Source organism: Typopeltis vanoorti, chromosome 12 (assembly GCF_054136105.1).
Source record: "Typopeltis vanoorti isolate ZY-2024b chromosome 12, IOZ_Tvanoo_1.0, whole genome shotgun sequence".
Lineage (NCBI taxonomy): Eukaryota > Metazoa > Arthropoda > Arachnida > Uropygi > Thelyphonidae > Typopeltis > Typopeltis vanoorti.
Window position 1 is genome coordinate 110,183,422 of NC_143560.1, and position 18,471 is coordinate 110,201,892.

General features: G+C 35.2%; 1 protein-coding gene across 1 annotated transcript in view; it reads left to right on the forward strand.

Moving 5' to 3' along the window:
- Positions 1-2,922, forward strand: part of RPA2 (Replication protein A2) — a 102,535-nt gene extending 99,613 nt beyond the window's left edge. Inside the window, exon 8 of the mRNA XM_090402010.1 lies at positions 2,651-2,922. Coding sequence (XP_090258136.1) covers positions 2,651-2,738 — 88 coding nt within the window. The 3' untranslated portion in view covers positions 2,739-2,922. The remainder of the gene's footprint in view (positions 1-2,650) is intronic.
- Positions 2,923-18,471: the final 15,549 nt, after the last annotated feature.

An 18,471-nucleotide genomic window follows, 5' to 3' on the forward strand; every position in this document is an offset into this window, starting at 1 on the left:
GTATCTATACCATTAAAATGAAAGCTTCGGTTTTTTTTTTTCCATATCGAAAGTGAATGTTGTAATGAAAATGACTGTTGTAGCTCTGGCTGGATGCTTTAAAATACAAAGTTTATTGTATAATGTCACAATTTAAGGGAAGTCTGCAAGTGCAGATCAATATACTTCAACAAAGTTTCCAGAATTTTTTCAGAAAATAATAGAAGGTGGTTTTTGTCACAAGCAAATTTTCAGTGTGGATGAACCAGCTTTATTCTGGAAAAGAATGTCTTCCAATGTACTTTTCTTGTAAAGAATGAAAAATCACAAGCTGGTTATAAATTATCAAAAGATTTAAAATAATTTTAATGAGTTGTAATGCTGAAGGAGATTGCCAGCCCCATGCCTATATATTGGATGCAAAAAAAAAATCTTAGGTGCTTAGAGACTACAACCAGCAATCATTACCTGCTGTGCTTAAAAACAGGTGACCATGAATCTCTTTGAAGACTGGCTTAATAATTGTTTCTGTTCATCTCTTAAAATATATTGTAAGAAAATAATCTTAAGTTTTAAAGCTTTTCTGCTTTAGATAATTTCCTTAGCCACCCCTTCCTCTAGATGATTTAAATGAAATTGTAAGCATGATATATTTATAATCACCATCAGTTTTACAACCTGTGGATCAAGCAGCATTTGTAACTGTGTGCATTACGCAGATGATCACACTGTGGAATTTTTGAAAAAATTATAATATAGAAAAATGCTATGGAAAATATCGGCATAGCATAATAGCTGGAGGGTTTGTATGGATAAAAATTTCTGTTGAAGAAATAGCCAACATTTGGAATGAATTAGGCTTGAATGAAATGGACACCGTAAATCTTTGGGAATCGTGAAACTTGCATTCAGAAGATTTGCATGATAATAACCTCATTAACATTGATGAACAGAATGCGTATGAAGACCAAGATGATTGCGATGCAGAAGAAAATGTTCCAAGGACATAACTTTAAAAGTATTTGAATTATTATTCTGTTGAAACTTGAACACTACTTGTGGGTATTGATCCGAATTTTGATTGTAGCATGCGAGTCTGCCAGTATGTTGAGAAGGCTATAAGCTGTTACCATGAGGTGCACATACAGAAAAAGAATGAAAAGCTGGCACAGGCTAACTTGTTCAAGTATTTCTAGTAATTTCCTTTTAAATATATATGGTGTTTTGTATTTATGTGGATACACATTGTGCAGTTTAATAAACTTTCAGTTGCTTCAAACATTCTATTATCCTCTTACTTATATTGGCTATAAAAACAAATATATTTTTAAAAAATTAATAAAGAATTTGAAAGCCTATGGTGTTATATATATGTTCTGCTTAGCTCTTCCACAGGTGACCTCCAGCGAACCCTGGATAGTTTTGTAGCTGTTTGTGCAGAAGCTGGAATGAAGATCAGTGTGGCCAAAACTGAAACATTTCAGGTTTCAAGACAACCATTCCAGTGCACTCTACATGTGAGTAGAGTCCCACTGAGGCAGGTGGAGAAGTTTAAATACCTTGGGTCCATATTCACGAGTGATGGAAAGTGGGACATAGAGCTAGATACTTGGATTGGCTCAGCAAGTGCAATATTGCAGGAGCTTGGCCGTTCGGTAGTATTGAAGTAGGAGTTAAGCCAGAAGGTAAAGCTGGCTGTCTTCAATACAGTCTATGTCCCCATCCTCACCTATGGTCATGAGATTTTGGTAATGACCGAAAGAATGTGGACACGAATCCAAACGGCCGAAATGAGGTTCCTTTGAAGGGTTGCGGGGCTGACAAGACTCGACAGAGTCAGAAGCTCTGCAATTCGGGAAACCCTCAATACACAACCGCTGCTTCTCCGTGTTGAGAGATCACAGCTACTTTGGTACGAGCACCTGGTCAGAATGCCACAAGAGAGGCTCCTCCAGCAGGCTCTCTTTGCCAAGCCAGAGGGTGGGAGGCCAAGAACTTGCTGGATAGATTATATCCAAAACCTTGGGTGGACACGTTTGGGAGTCCCACCAGAACACCTGAGCTTGGTGGCAGAGGATCGTGACCATTAGAAGTTCCTCTTGCAGTTGCTCCTCCCACAATCCAATTAGGAAAGGTGGGCCTTGAAGATAAATATATATTTTGAAGAATGAATATATATATATATTGTAACCTGTTATTAATCATGTAAAGTGAAGAATTCCTGTATATCACTAAATTAATATTGCTTATTAAATTTCAGAAGCACAATAGTATATATATAGCAAATACTATAAATAGCTTTCAGGTATTTTGCCACTTCTCAGTTAGTCATCACACGTACAAATGATTATTGATACTATGTGTTCAGTTCTGTTGACAAACATTATTGAACATTAATCTTTTGGTTCATTAATTGTGTAACAGTTTCATGAAACATGCATCCTTTGAAGTTGAATGTAAACTCAACAGCATATTGCATAAACAACCAAAGTATAACTAAAACAATGCAAAAGGTACTTATATTGCTTCTTTAACACATCTGTTTAAGCTGTGTATTGATGTTGCAACATAGTTTGCAGGAATTCTTATCACTAGTTCTCTGTGCTAAAAACTTTAATTTGATAATAGCTACTTATTCCATTTAATTTCTATCTTTATTTGTTTTTCATAGAGAGGCAGTAGAATTTTTAAGTAATGAAGGCCACATCTATACCACCATTGATGATGAGCATTTTAAAGCAACAGATGATGCTTCGTAGCATCTTATATCACAGTGAACCTCTTTGCGTATATATATATATGTATATTTTTTTTACTTTTTTCCTCTGTATGTAACTTAAAGTACTTCAGATGTAGCTTACTTTTTTTTAACCAGTTATTTCTTGAAATTAATATTTTTTTTAATTATATATAAACCAAAGAACGTGTAAATAAATATTATGATTTTCATACAAGCTGTATTTCATAGTTGCTTTTATTGTGTGTTTGTGTCTACTTATAATAACTAATTACAAGTTCAAAAATAGCATTTAAAATTCTTGATTCCATTCTTTTTTTCAGAAGATGCTTATTTCTTGCTTAAGGGTCAAAGCTGTATAACTGAGAGGAGACCTCCACATAGCCTTTACAGGAATGTGGAGAACCAACCAGGGCTTCTGACCTAATGTCCAATCCTTACCTTCTTGTGGTGCACCCTGTTGGGTATTTACCTGGATACTGAACCAGCGAGGATGGGCTGGCAATTTGGGATTTAGCCGACCAAATTGTATTCTTATTGGCTTAAACCAAAATACAAAATGATGGTACAGCATGACAAAATTTCATGCCACCTGGGGTGTCGACGGTTAAACAAGGCCCCCGTTGTTTTCGCCAGGGAACCAGGGCGAACAGCGAAAAGTCAGCTACTGGAACAAATCTGAAAATAAACCCCAACTCAACATCACCGGAGTTAAAGATCGGTACTATCAACGTAAGAAGCCTGAATGGCAAAGAAATGGAGCTAGCTGAGGAATTAGATAAGTACCTGATCGACATAATAGGGGTGACTTTCATGTGAACTGTAGACTAAAATACACAAAGATTATTGAAAAAAAATGAAAGAGTTTGAGAACAGGAACCAAAGCTTTGGAGATTCAGTGGCAAGCCTTGAAGAAAACCCTGATTGATTCAGCCAGAGAAGCATGTGGTGAGGTTGTCTGCAAGGATAGAAAAATCAGAACTACATGGTGGACACAGGAAGTAAAGAGGCAGTGAAGGAAAAGAAGAAGCATATCAAAAGTTCCTGTCAAATAAGTCAGCTTGTGCTCTTAGAGAATACAGAGACAAATGTAAGAAAGCTAAACACGGTGTAAAACTAAATAAACAAAAGTCATGGGAGGTCTTTGGCAAGAACATAGAAAATAAATATCAAGAAGGTGACAAAATATTCTGGAGGTTGTTGAGCTTAAAAATGGAGGAAAGAGTGCTGTAAAAGGAGTTAGAAATGATAAAGGTGACATGAAAATAGGAGAAAAAGATATCCTTGAAGTATGGAGTAATTACTTCGAAAAATTGCTAAATGAAACAAGCATTGATAGCACAGTGGTAAAAAACACTCAACAGGCATATAATCAGGAATACATATCCATACTTGAAGTAGAAAAAGCCTGAAATGTGGAAAGCCAACAGGAGTGGATGACATTCGACAAGTATGGAGGTATAAAAGTCTTACAGGCCTTCTGAACTATGCAGTGCATAGTTCAGAAGACCTGGACAGAGGGACGAATTCCAGGTGATTGGAGTATAGCTCTCATTGTACCCCATATATAAAAAGGGAAATAAAACTGAATGTGAGAATTACAGAGGTATTTCATTACTGAGTGTTTCTGGTAAGATATATGCAAGTATACTTGAGAAACGATTGAGAATAATTGTGGAAGAAAAGCTTGGTGAAGAACAAGCTGGATTCAGGCCAAATAGAGGCTGTCAGGATCAGATCTTCACTTTACAACAAATAGTCGAGAAAGCATGGGAATATAACAAAGATCTGTATTTAAGTTCTGTCGATCTGGAAAAAGCATATGACAAGCTGCCAAGAGAGAAGCTGTTTAATATGCTACAGTTATATGGTGTCAATGGGGCATTATATCAAGAAATACTTAGTCTTTATTTGAGTTGTAAGTCAGCAGTTAGAATTGAAGGAAGTACAGGAAGATGGTTTAATGTTAAATCTGGTGTGAGACAAGGATTTACATTATCCCCTCTGTTATTCATTATCTATAAATTAAAACAACAAATTATCTATATGAATCACATTATGAAGGAAAGTGGTATTAAACATGATATCCATATTGGAGATGTTAATGTCAGCTCTTTGCTTTATGCAGACAATGTTACACTTCTGAATAAATCCACTACAAGTTTGAAAGATTCCCTGACTAAATTGAATAACTGTTGTAATAGATATGGTATGAAGGTCAGCATTAAAAAGACAAAGACAATGAAAATAAGTAGAATTGTTGAAAATGTCAACTGTGTTGTGAATGGGAAACCTGTGGAACAAGTAAAAGATTTCAGCTACTTAGGCATGATTTTTAGTGAATATTGTAAATTAAATATGGAAATAGACAACAGAATCAACAAAGCTGGTATAGTAGGAAGTCAATTGAATAAGAGAGAAATTAGTTGGAACACTAAATTAGCTGTATACAAGACAGTGTTCAAACCAGTTTTAACTTATGGATCTGAGAGCTGGGTCAGAAGTAAAACACTTGACCAAAGACTAGAGACTGCAGATATGAGAGCCTGAGAAAGATTAGAGTGTGAATAGATGGCATCAATGGCAATATCATAATAAAAAATGAGGATATTAGGAAAGAACTTGACATTGTCAGCATCCAGGAATGCGTTAGCAGAGCTAATCTCAAGTGGTATGGTCACTTAAACAGAACGGGTGAGGAAAGATTAGCAAAACAAGTGTTCTCTGTCAATGTGGCTGGAAAATGACTTAGAGGAAGATCAAGATATAGGTGGAGTGATACAGTACAAAGTATCTTAGATGATAGAAATATAAGATCTGATAATGTTGGAGTCTTGACAAGTAACAGACTGATATGGAAGAAAATTATAGATAGGAAATTAGTAATGATGTAAATTTTTCATGTGGTACTATCGTATCCTGTACACCCTTCCAAGGGGTGTACAGGATATGATACCTTGAGGCTACATGGCAGGAATTTGATGATTATGCTTATTTCCTGGAATTTAATCTCAAGGATGTTATGATAACCTAACACACTTCACTTTATATTTTATACACTTATGGTAATTCTTCACCAGTTACTCAATAAACTAATAGCAGGTTACAGGTGAATCATCATTTGTGAGGGTTACATTATTGAAGATTAATTTGAATGACAAAATGCAAAAGCTTTCTGCAGAAAAAGAGTAGAGGTGTGAATGCTTATATATTGTGTACTTATTTTTGTTGTACTGTATTATTATTATTATTATTACAAGAGAAAGAGTTATATATAGGGAGATCACATATCACTCGCACTACATGTCATACATTCTCTTGAATTCATTCACATTATTTACCCTCTTGCAACCTCCAAAGGCAAGCCATTCCATTTATGCACCACTCTGTGATAGAAAAATCTAGCTCTCACCCCTTTCTTGTCAGCATTCATTCTCAACTTCCATGGATGTTCTCTCCCCACCCTCCATAAAAATGAAAAATTCTATCTAATTGTATCCTGTATGATCCTTTCAGATGCATGGAGGTCTCTGTCTTATCATCCATCTTTTTCCTGTCCATTAGCATCTGCATCCCACAAATTCTCAATCTCTCTTCATAGTTTACATTCCATACTCTCGATATCATATCATAACCCTGATTGCTATAGACCTACTAATGTGGAAGGCAGTGAGAAGGAAATGTTTAGGCAAATTTGACTGGCTAATAACAAAAGAGTGATCATTATGGGTTATTTCAATTATGGTAATATAGGTTGGAATGAAGAGATAGCATATGGAACCAAAGAGAGTAAATTTCTTGGCTTTTTGAAGAACAGCTTCTTAGGCAATATGTAACAGAGGGTACACAAGGATTTTGAAGGTCTTGGGTTTGATTATCTCATCAGAAGATATTATTATAAATGATATGATCTCTTGGTAGTGGCTAGCCATATCAGGACTTTTGTGAGAAAGGGTTATATGGAACTTTAGCGGGGCGGGGTGATTGTAACAAAGTCAGGAGGCAGCTTGCAGCAATATTGTGGAATGAGGAATTGGATTGGAAGAAAATCAGTGCTGCTTGGTTCCTACTCAGGAACTATCTGACAGAGGCAATGACTGAGTGTATTCCAGAGGTCAGAAGATTAAATAAGGTGGGGTGTGAGACATGCAATCTGGAAAAAAACATGCATTATGGAGGCGGTACAGGATGAGCATGTAATCAGTAATGAACTATAAAAAGCATGGAGGGTGATTTGCTTGGCAAGGATAGCAAAAGTACAGTATAAGCATCAGTTAGCAAATGAGGCCAAAATAAATCCTTTCTTTTTTTTTTTTTAAGTGTGCCCAGCAGAAAGAAGAATGATTATGGGAGGATGATGTTGGTCATAAACACTAAGGAGAATATAGTAGAGATGTTAAGTGAGCAATTCATTAAAGCATTCCATCCTTGGGAATGTAACAATGCAGATCTTCAGAGCAGTGAGAAGGGAAATGAAGAACCACTGATGGTGAGTGAGCACAAAGTATTGTATATGGGGAATTGAGTAAACTTGATATCAATAAGGCCATAGGACTTCATGGCATATCTCTGCATGTCTTGAGGGAATGTTCCAGAGAATTAACAACAGCTTTAACTTACCTTTTATAAACATGAACCTTAGATTGGCTTGAAGGAGTGGAAAGAGGTCAAAATTGTTCTTCATAAATTGGGTGATAAGACTAAGTTTCGAATTATAGGCCATGTCTGGAGTTGTGATCAAGGTGTTACAGAAGCTGGTGGGGTGGGGAATTTAGAACTGGATTGATAACAGCAGAATTCAGCTTGGATATCGTAGTTGCTTTCTCTCACCATGAGGCTGTAGGTTCGAGTCCTGCTGTGGGCATGGATGTTTGTGATTTTGTCTGTGAAAATACTAGTGGTGGTGGACAGTAGATGATGCTGTTTGCTGTAGTTGGTGGATTGAGTTGTGAAGACTGAGAGTTGTAGAGTAGGTGCCCTCTCTTGATGAGTGTTTGGACTCCCTGGAGGTGTCATGTAATAATAATAATAAAATTCTCTTTGATGGACAGCATGGGTTTGCTAAAGGAAGATCGTGTTTTAGCAATTTCCTTACTTACTATAACGAGGTGATGAATATATTAGACAAGGGGGATGCTCATACAGTAGTATATTTAGATCAAAGTATATTATAAAAAAAATGTAGGTGTACAACAATTACAACAAAAATTTAGGTGTACAGCTGCTGTAATATGAATTTTCAGTTAATATTAGTGAACTAATACACAGAAAACAGTATTTTTCTGTGCATTTATTAATTCGGTATGGATATTGAATGGCATACAGATCAGGAATAGAGAATTTTTTTTTTCTGAATACATTTTAAAACAACTTGAGTAGCTGTGATTGTTTTTTAATATAAATAGACCAATGAGTATAATAACAGATATGCTAAGTGATATAAGATTATATATGTTAAAGGTACCAAGAAATTTTATACTTGGTTTTAATTCTTTTCCCAAGGAAGCATAACAATGTTTTGCATGTGAAATATACTCATGTCTGAGCTACTTGTATATATATATATATATAGAGGCTAATGACTTCATATCATGTGCAAAACATTGTTTTACTTCCTTGGGAAAAGGATTAAAACCATGTATAAAATTTCTTGGTACCTTTTTAATGTTCAATAAACCCAAGGTAAAAATTTTCTATCAGTTTATATATATATAGTATAAAAATAAACTATGATAATAGATACACATTAAGATGTTAAGTAATCCTGCTATGATTACTTAACATCATATATTAGTTAGAAGTTTTAAATTGTTGATATCTTAAATTATTAATATATTAAGTTTCTTGCATTCAGCCATATCAGTTGGTAAGGTAGATGCAGGTTTGATATATATATATATCCTTTGTAAACAGATTTATGTCTGATTTAATTAATCCACTTTTAAATCAGCTTCAGTGAGTTGTCCACATACAACAGCACTGTTTTGTTATAAGTAGTGCAACCTCCTATGCATGTGTGTGTACAAGTTTTAATTGTAAGTTTGCAATGATTATTCCAACTAATACAATTTCCATATAAGAATTCACTGGTTAAAATGCATCTAACAGTTGTTGATGTTTTTATATCTCTCCACAAAAAATTTAAATAATTTTTTAAATAAGAATTAATTTTTTACATAAAATTAAGACCATGCATAGAAATTTTTCAAAACTGCTTCAGTAAGTGGGACAGTTGTCTCACCACTTGGTGTTGGAATTCATCTCCCACCTCTAAAGATATTCACAAACATCCATACCCTTGGTAATGTACTTGGTTAACTAATTGACATAGTTAATCAAGTGAATTACTCAATTATTGAGAATTGTAGGGAATTGGTTGATATGTCATACACAAGAAATACTGTTTAGGGATAGGGAAGGGGCTGCTAACTAAACACAACTTGGTTGGGAGTAAAGGATCCCACAGTTTGTTGTTTGGACTCGTAATTGTATTCATAAATTATTTAGGTTTGAATATTAAATGTACAATTTTCCTCTTTGCTGATTAAGAAAATATAGATAGAGTAGTAAATTCTTTAGATGATCTTTTAAGATTGGAAGAACTGCTGGGTTACAAAGTATATTGTACTTGACAAGAAATTATATTCTCGTTTTAATCCTTTATCTAAGCAGTATGCAAACAGAATTTTTAATAAAGTATCTTTAATAACTAGGATAGTATCGTGTTGACTTAACATCAAATTGCTTTGCTATCTCATAATGCACAGTACATCCCCTTCAACATATATTGCCATGCATTTTGAGAAAGGTCACTCATGTTCAAAACTTGGATTAAATCAGATATGGTTTGCCCAAAACTACAAGTCTGATGTAGTCACTGAAATATAACAGTTTTCATAAAAGTAATTTTGTATGCCCCTTTCATATGAAAATGGATCAAGTTTTGCCTTTCAGAAAATGTAAGAAGTAAGCTAACTTCTCAGGAAAAACATAGGAAACAAAATCTTCAGTTGCTACACTCCAATCACTTTCATTCTGCTGATTTTTTTTTTTTTTGTTCGCTCCTTCCAAATTTATTAACACAGAGGGTTGTAACTGATCACACTATCCTTAGGAGCATGGTCATTTAAAATTGGTGTTGCTGTTATATACACCAGCATCTGTAATTCACTTAAGTATAATATATAATTTTCATTATCTGTGTCATTATTGACATGAATGATAAAATATCAAGTAAGTACTGAAACTTATGTGTACTTCCAAAAAAAAAAAGTTGACTGTTAGCCTTTGGTATGTTCTTAATAAACAGATGATGTTTCACATCTTTGAAGGTCTTTTTTCTGTCTTTGTGAAGTTCATCATATGATGAACTTTCTAGTATTCAGTCCTGAAATCCCTTAAAATGAAAACCAGAGATTTCTATGACCAACCACAGAGAAACTCCTTGCATAATAGATAATTAAAATCATCATTAAAATAATGGGGTGCTTAAGGGTCAAAGCTGTATAACTGAGAGGAGACCTCCACATAGCCTTTAAAGGAATGCAGAGAACCGACCAGGGCTTCTGACCTAATGTCCAATCCTCACCTTCTTATGGTGCACCCTGTTGGGTATCTACTTGGATACTGAACGGACGAGGATGGGCTGGCAATTTGGGATTTAGCCAACCAAATTGTATTCTTATTGGTTAAACCAAAATATAGAATGATGGTACAACATGACAAAATTTCATGCCGGCTGGGGCGTCGCCCGGTTAAACAAGGCCCCCGTTGTTTTCACCAGGGAACCAGGGCGAACAGCGAACAAATCTGAAAATAAACCCCAACTCAACATCACCGGAGTTAAAGATCGGTACTATCAACGTAAGAAGCCTGAATGGCAAAGAAATGGAGCTAGCTGAGGAATTAGATAAGTACCTGATCGACATAATAGGGGTGACTGAAACAAAAAAGACCAAAACTGGTGAGATCTTTCTGAGCAATAAATACAAAATGTTATATTCAGGCAATGACATTCAAGGAAAAGAAGGAGTAGCCATAGTATTCAACACAAAATACGAGGCTAATCTTCTTGAATGGCAGTCAGTCTCAAGTAGAGTAATGTGGGCAAATATGAGAATGGGGAACTGGACAATGAGACTTATTTGTGCCTATGGTCCCACAGAAGGTTCTACTAAGGTAGAAGTGGAGAAATTTTTTGAGGCTTTAGAAAAAGCTACTGACACAATGAAAAATGAAAAGTTGGGGATCTAAATAGCAGAGTAGGAAATGATTGTGAGACATACAAAAATATTTTGGGAAAATTTGGAGAAAAGAGCAAAGCTAATAATAATGGCAAATATCTGTAGGATTTCTGCTCAGGACATGGACTGGTTATTACTAACACCATGTTCCAACATAAAAATGTGCACAAATTCACATGGAGAGAAGAGGCTAGGAATAAGAAAAGTCTCATTGACTATATTATTGTTGATAGTGATGTTTTCTCCCTGGTGCAGGACAGCAGAGTGTACAGAGGATTTGAAATTGGGAGTGATCACTATTTAGTCTTGAGCAGGATAAAATTGAATTTCATATTGAAAAGAATAACATGTAAGAAAGTTTTAAAGCGAATAAAAGTTGAGCAGCTCTCAGATGTGAACTGTAGGCTAAAATACACAAAGATTATTGAAGAAAAAATGAAAGAGTTTGAGAACAGGAATCAAACCTTGAAGATTCAGTGGCAAACTCTGAAGAAAACATTGATTGATTCTGCCAGAGAGGCATGTGGTGAGGTTATCTGTAAGGATAAAAAAAATCAGAACTCCCTGGTGGAACAGGAAGTTAAAGAGGCAGTGAAGGAAAAGAAGAAAGCATACCAAAAGTTCCTGTCAAATAAGTCAGCTTGTGCTCTTAGAGAATATAGAGACAAATGCAAGAATGCTAAACACTGTGTAAAACTAGCTAAACAAAAGTCATGGGAAGACTTTGCCAAGAATATAGAAAATAAATATCAAGAAGGTGGCAAAATATTCTGGAGGTTGTTGAAGAAGCTTAAGAATGGAGGAAAGAGTGCTGTAAAAGAAATTAGAGATGATAAAGTTGACATGAAAACGGGAGAAAAGATATCCTTGAAGTATGGAGTAATTACTTTGAAAAACTGCTAAATGAAACAAGCAGTGATGACAGCAGAGTGGTAAAAAACACTGACTAGGCATGCAGTCAGGAATACATATCCATACTAGAAGTAGAAAAAGCCATCAAAGGCTTGAAATGTGGAAAGGCAGCAGGAGTAGATGATATTCGACCAGAAATGCTGAAGTATGGTGGTATAAGAGTCTTACAGTGGCTGCACTGCATAGTTCAGAAAGCCTGGACAGTGCTGTAAAAGGAATTAGAGATGATAAAGGTGACATGAAAACGGGAGAAAAAGATATCCTTGAAGTATGGAGTAATTACTTTGAAAAACTGCTAAATGAAACAAGCAGTGATGACAGCAGAGTGGTAAAAAACACTGACTAGGCATGCAGTCAGGAATACATATCCATACTAGAAGTAGAAAAAGCCATCAAAGGCTTGAAATGTGGTAAGGCAGCAGGAGTAGATGATATTCGACCAGAAATGCTGAAGTCTGGTGGTATAAGAGTCTTACAGTGGCTGCACTGCATAGTTCAGAAAGCCTGGACAGAGGGACGAATTCCCGATGATTGGAGTAGAGCTCTCATAGTACCCATATATAAAAAGGGAAATAAAACTGCATGTGAGAATTACAGAGGTATTTCCCTACTGAGTGTTCCTGGCAAGATCTATGCAAGTATACTTGAGAAACGGTTGAGAAGAATTGTGGAAGAAAAGCTTGGTGAAGAACAAGCTGGATTCAGGCCAAATAGAGGCTGTCAGGATCAGATCTTCACTTTACGACAAATAGTCGAGAAAGCATGGGAATATAACAAAGATCTGTATTTAAGTTTTGTCGATCTGGAAAAGGCATATGACAAGGTGCCAAGAGAGAAGCTATTCAATACGCTGCAGTTATATGGTGTCAATGGGGCATTAACACCATTGACACCATATAACTGGTGTCAATGGGGCATTATGTCAAGCAATACTTAGTCTTTATTTGAGTTGTAAGTCAGCAGTTAGAATTGAAGGAAGTACAGGAAGATGGTTTAATATTAAATCTGGTGTGAGACAAGGATGTACATTATCCCCTCTGTTATTCATTATCTATATGGATCACATTATGAAGGAAAGTGGTATTAAGCATGATATCAAAATTGGAGATGTTAATGTCAGCTCTTTGCTTTGTGCGGATGATGTTATACTTCTAAATAAATGTGCTACATGTCTGCAAGATTCTCTGACTAAATTGAATAGCTGTTGTAATAGATATGGTATGAAGGTCAGCAATAAAAAGACAAAGACAATGAAAATAGGCAGAATCATTGAAAATGTCAGCTGTGTTGTGAATGGAGAACCTGTGGAACAAGTAAAACATTTCAGCTATATAGGCACGATTTTTACTGAAGATGGTAAATTAAATATAGAAATAGACAACAGAATCAGCAAAGCTGGTATGGTGGGAAGTCAATTGAATAAATTCATATGGAATAAGAGAGAAATCAGTCGGAACACTAAATTAGCTGTGTACAAGACAGTGTTCAAACCAGTTTTAACTTATGGATCTGAGAGCTGGGTCAGTAGTAAAACACTTGACCAAAGACTAGAGACCACAGATATGAGAGTCCTGAGAAAGATTATAGGCATGAACAGATGGGCATCAATGGCAATATCATATTAAAAACGAGGATATTAGGAAAGAACTTGACATTGTCAGCATCCAGGAGTGCGTTAGCAGAGCTAATCTCAGGTGGTATGGTCACTTAAAGAGAATGGGCGAGGAAAGATTAGCAAAACAAGTGTTCTCTGCCAGGTTGGCAGCAAAACGACCCAGAGGAAGACCAAGATATAGGTGGATTGGTACGGTACAAAATGCTTTAGACGATAGAAATATAAGATCTGATAATGTTGGAGTGTTGACAAGTAACAGACTGATTTGGAGAAAAATTGTAGATAGGAAATTAATAATGATGTAATTTTTTTCATGTAGTACTATCATATCCTGTACACCCCTTGAGATTATATTGCAGGAATTTGATGATGATGATGATTAAAATGATAATTTTAATCTGTCGGTCTGATGCTTGCCATTGCAATGCACGATTCCAGATTCTAATTAAGATTCTGTGTCATGGGTCATAAACAGTATGTTGGAAATGATATATGGTATCTTAATGTTTATGTTCACTTTTGGAATTAAAAACCGTAATAAGCCTGACGGGCCTGGAATTTTCATCGTTTTAACCAGTTACCGCTAAGATGAGAGAGAAGATTTTTAAAAGAGGAATAAGACTGCAAAGGAACACAGATAAGCTGCATCAGCCACATATAGGATATGGCCACTCTCAGGTTAAGTATTAACTTTTGATTTTTTAAATCTTTTTTTCGATGGTGTGGGGGGGAGAGATTGATTCCATCGAGCCTTGATTGGCCATACCTAGGAAAGATCCTCAATACAGTCAGTATAAGATACTAAAACATACGTTTGGGGTGGGGGGGGGGGGCAGTAAAATACAACGATATGTAAAAATGCAGGCACCTCTGTAGAGCAGTTAGAAGAATTATTGTGGAATTACTCTTTCAACACTGTGCTTTTGGAAAGATGCATTCAAATACCATCAAGAATGTTAGTGAACATTTATAAGCTTTTGAACTAAAGATGAGTTAGCTGCTACAATATGCTCCATTCTTTGAGCAGCAGTTTCATATTCAAAAAGAACTCAGAGTAAACATTTTCCAGGAAAAAATGAAAGGTGTGTAACAATAGCCACATCAAGTGGCTAAAAACTGTTGTGTTGAGAATTTTGCTGGGACGATTGTAAAAATGAATGTGTGTGCGTGCTCACACATGAACTGCTTTGGTGGTTGTTTCAGATTAACATTATTACTAATATTCAAATAAACGTATCTAGCGTTCTTTGATGCGCTCATAGATTTAACTCTCATCTCTTGTTATTTTTAGCAATATATATACATATATATATATGTGTGTGTGTGTGTGGAAGGTTTTTTACCTTGGGTATAATATACGTTAAAGATACCAAGCTATTTTAAATATAAATAAACCTGGTTTTAAGCCATTTCCCAAGTAAGCAAACAGACAAGTAAGTCAAGTTTGCGCCTACAAGTAGGGGTGACCCCGTATGTAGTGCAAGTCAAGCCAACTCGTGGTAAAGGTAGAATAAGCTCTGATCACTATTCGTAATATTTATCCTTAATACAAAGCACATCTCCTGGAGGAGATGTATGATGCTATGTATTAAAGGCAAGGGGCCACTACCCAAACCGGTTTCGACCTTTATTGAGGTCTCGTCATACATCTCTTCCAGGAGATGTGCTTTGTATTAAGGATAAATATTAAGAATAGTGATCAGAGCTTATTCCACCTTTACCACGAGTTGCCTTGAATTGCACTACGTACGGGGTCACCCCTACTTGCAGGTGCAAACTTGACTTACTTGTCTGTTTGCTTACTTGGGAAATGGCTGAAAACCAGGTTTATTTATATTTAAAATAGCTTGGTATCTTTAATATATATATATATATATATATATATATATATATATGGTGACAATCAACAGACTATGACTAGCGGCTGTAACTATATCCTCAATGCAGCCTATCCAAGAATATTTGGATAACAGCTCGATCTCATTGGTCACCTGTTAATAAAAAATAATGATTTTTGTTAAGACAATTCGATAAAATGCATGTTTTGTGTGCAGTTACTGTGATCTCATGTTCCTAAATCCAAGTAATAGTACTATATGTTCTGGTAAAATTCCGGTTTCAGAGACCCACAAAATGAGAACCAGCTGTAAAAATAAATAAAAAATCAGCTAACGCCAAAGCCTAGGGGAGAAAGTCCCTTTAGTTTGTGATTAGAAACAAAAGTGTAAGCTTTCAGCTGATCTTTGGGCACGGAAGATAGTATCAGATCCCCTCATTTCAAAAGAAGAAAAAGAGTCGAAAATAAATCCAGAAAGTTTTCAGTAGTGTTCATTTTTATTAATAAGTTGCTTATACAGCAATTCCTTGCATAGCACAGTTTATAATTTTTAATAATTAAAAAAACAAAAAACGGCAGTACGTTACTCCATACTGCATTCCTGACATGCCAACACTACTAAAACAGTACCGTAGTGATTTAGCATACTGAAATAAAAGCTCTATCAATGCACGCCTTAGTACTTTTAGTTCAGCTTTGGTGCCGCAAAGTTGTGGTCACTAAGTACATACGAGTACCCCTTTATGCGGAGTTATAAGAGCCTAGAAAAGAATTCTTATTAAATGAGTTTTCAGCTGTTGTGGGAAAAATAGACTATACTAACGCCGATCCTAACATTGGACTAGTTCAGCAAGCTTTGCAAAATGGTATTCGATATTACGAAGAAAGTTAAGCAAGTTTCAGAGCGGTTAGTAGTTGGAAGGGAGTCAGTCGTTCGATGCTGTTTACAAAGGTATGCCCCAGAGAAAATGAATAAAAACACTGTGCTATATTGTTTAAATACAATTTTTACAAATAAAAAATCTTGTTCAATTATCAACAATAAAAATTAACTTTCTTTTCGTTTTATTTTAATATTTTTAAATTTTTCTGTGAGCATTATTTATGTTTCTGGTAAGCTTGCAGTAAGCATATGACGCATAATTATTATTTATTTATTTTTATTATTTTTTTCCCCACCAACACTAATTTTTTGTTCGGAACAAAACTGCGGTTTTGCATATCACGAAAATTTTTTCAGCACCTATTAACCGTTCTATGCATAAACTAATAAAATATAAAATTCCTATTAGCAAAAAAGAAAATTCAAAAGTTTATAAACTCCGTTTTTTTTTCAAAACTAGCCGGCACGATTCCAACTATTGATTTCTCATTTCTGAACGCCATATTCTTACTGATAAATATGCTGTTCAGGTGTTTTGTTCATTAATCGTTACGGGGTCAACGTATTTGCTACTTGCAGTAGATTTAAACTTTTTTTTTTTCCTTGTATAAGCGTTCAGGTTACTTGGACGGCTACCAAGAACCATAGTGTTCTTGAAATGTAGTCTGTCAAATAGCAGAAACTAAATTTCTACACCTGTCTAGTGACACATTCGGAGATACTTAAATTTCATATATATGCTTTATTTTCGAATATCTTTATCTTCATTTTGGATGCGAGGAACTCAGATTTTGATAGTAATAAGTCGTACTAAAATGTCCAAAATCGTCTCGTGTTTTTTAGCGAATTAGCCAGTGAATAATATTTTTTTTTTAATCACCAGACTTGAAATTAAAACTTACCCATGTAAAAATACAAAAAATAAACATAATATGGGTTCAAAATTTCTGACTCCATTTTCGTTCTTTTAGCACACTCGCTTTTTAACGTGGTTTAATGTTAACTTTCATGTTTTGCAAAGATTAATGATTGACATTTCTATGCACTATGTAAAAAAATCGAATAATTGACGTACTAGTATGTATGTATTGTGAAAGACTTGATTAACTAATTAGAAGAGTTTAATAACATAAATAAAAATACATGGACATAAAGGTATGCATTTTCTAATACTATACTAATCTTTTAGTGCCACTAGTCTCATCACAGCGGTTGAATCTCGATATATTTTTGGTAATATCGTTGTAAACAATTCTGTTTTTTCTTATTTTGCTATTAAAACAGTCCATCAGTCCATAAGGGAGGAAAATAATTGCTAATCGGTTTGCAAATAAAAATGTAATCATAATGCAAAGGGGGGGGGGGGACTTTAATTTGACAGATCTTGAACTTGAAAATTGCATAATATCGGTACCAAATGGACTTCTTCGTCTCTTATAATTGTTTACATAAGTAAAGTACAATATAAAAACTCTTCAGAGATCAATTTTCAGTTACTCGTTAGTTCCGTTCTTGTTGCGAGAACTACCATGATTTAGTGACATGTTTACTTTAAAAATCCCACAAATGTGTCAAAAGTTACAGTGCGTTATCAAAATTGAAACGATTCGATGAATTTTAATGAAGATCCTATACAATAAATTTCATGAAGCCAGTACGGAATTATTATTATTTCGAATCATTTTTGGAATAAAGATGATTCGATTGACACTGAAATATATGTGCACCACATAAATATCTTGTGCACATCCCATATCTTAAACTGTATTAAATTCCATCCATACAGAGTTCTTCTAATATTGATTTCCACATAATTTGTTCATTTGATTCCCTTTAAATGTCGGCCGACTGGTTTAGCGTCAGTAGGCTGATGGTTCGAATGCCGCCGTGTGCATAGATGTCTGTGATTTTGTCCTTAGATCTTCAGGAGATTAATTTCATTGTCTGGTGAAACCATTGCCCTTCATATTGTAGGCCTGGGGTAGCTTGTAAAAGTTGTCAAGTAGGGATTCCCGACTTAAAAACCTTGGAGGTGAACTAACAGTCCGGATTCGTATTGACCAACTGAATCTGTTATGAGTACATACGCAGTTTTCGAAATGCACCTACATAGAAATTTATTTGTTAATTTATGTAGTAATTTTGAAACAGCATCATCAGAACAGGAGTATGAGAGAGACTTAAACTATTAAAAGGCAATACAAAATTTAGTTCTTTCGCGTGGTTAGCAATATAGCTTGAAAACGTGAGGTTGTGTAGAAGCTA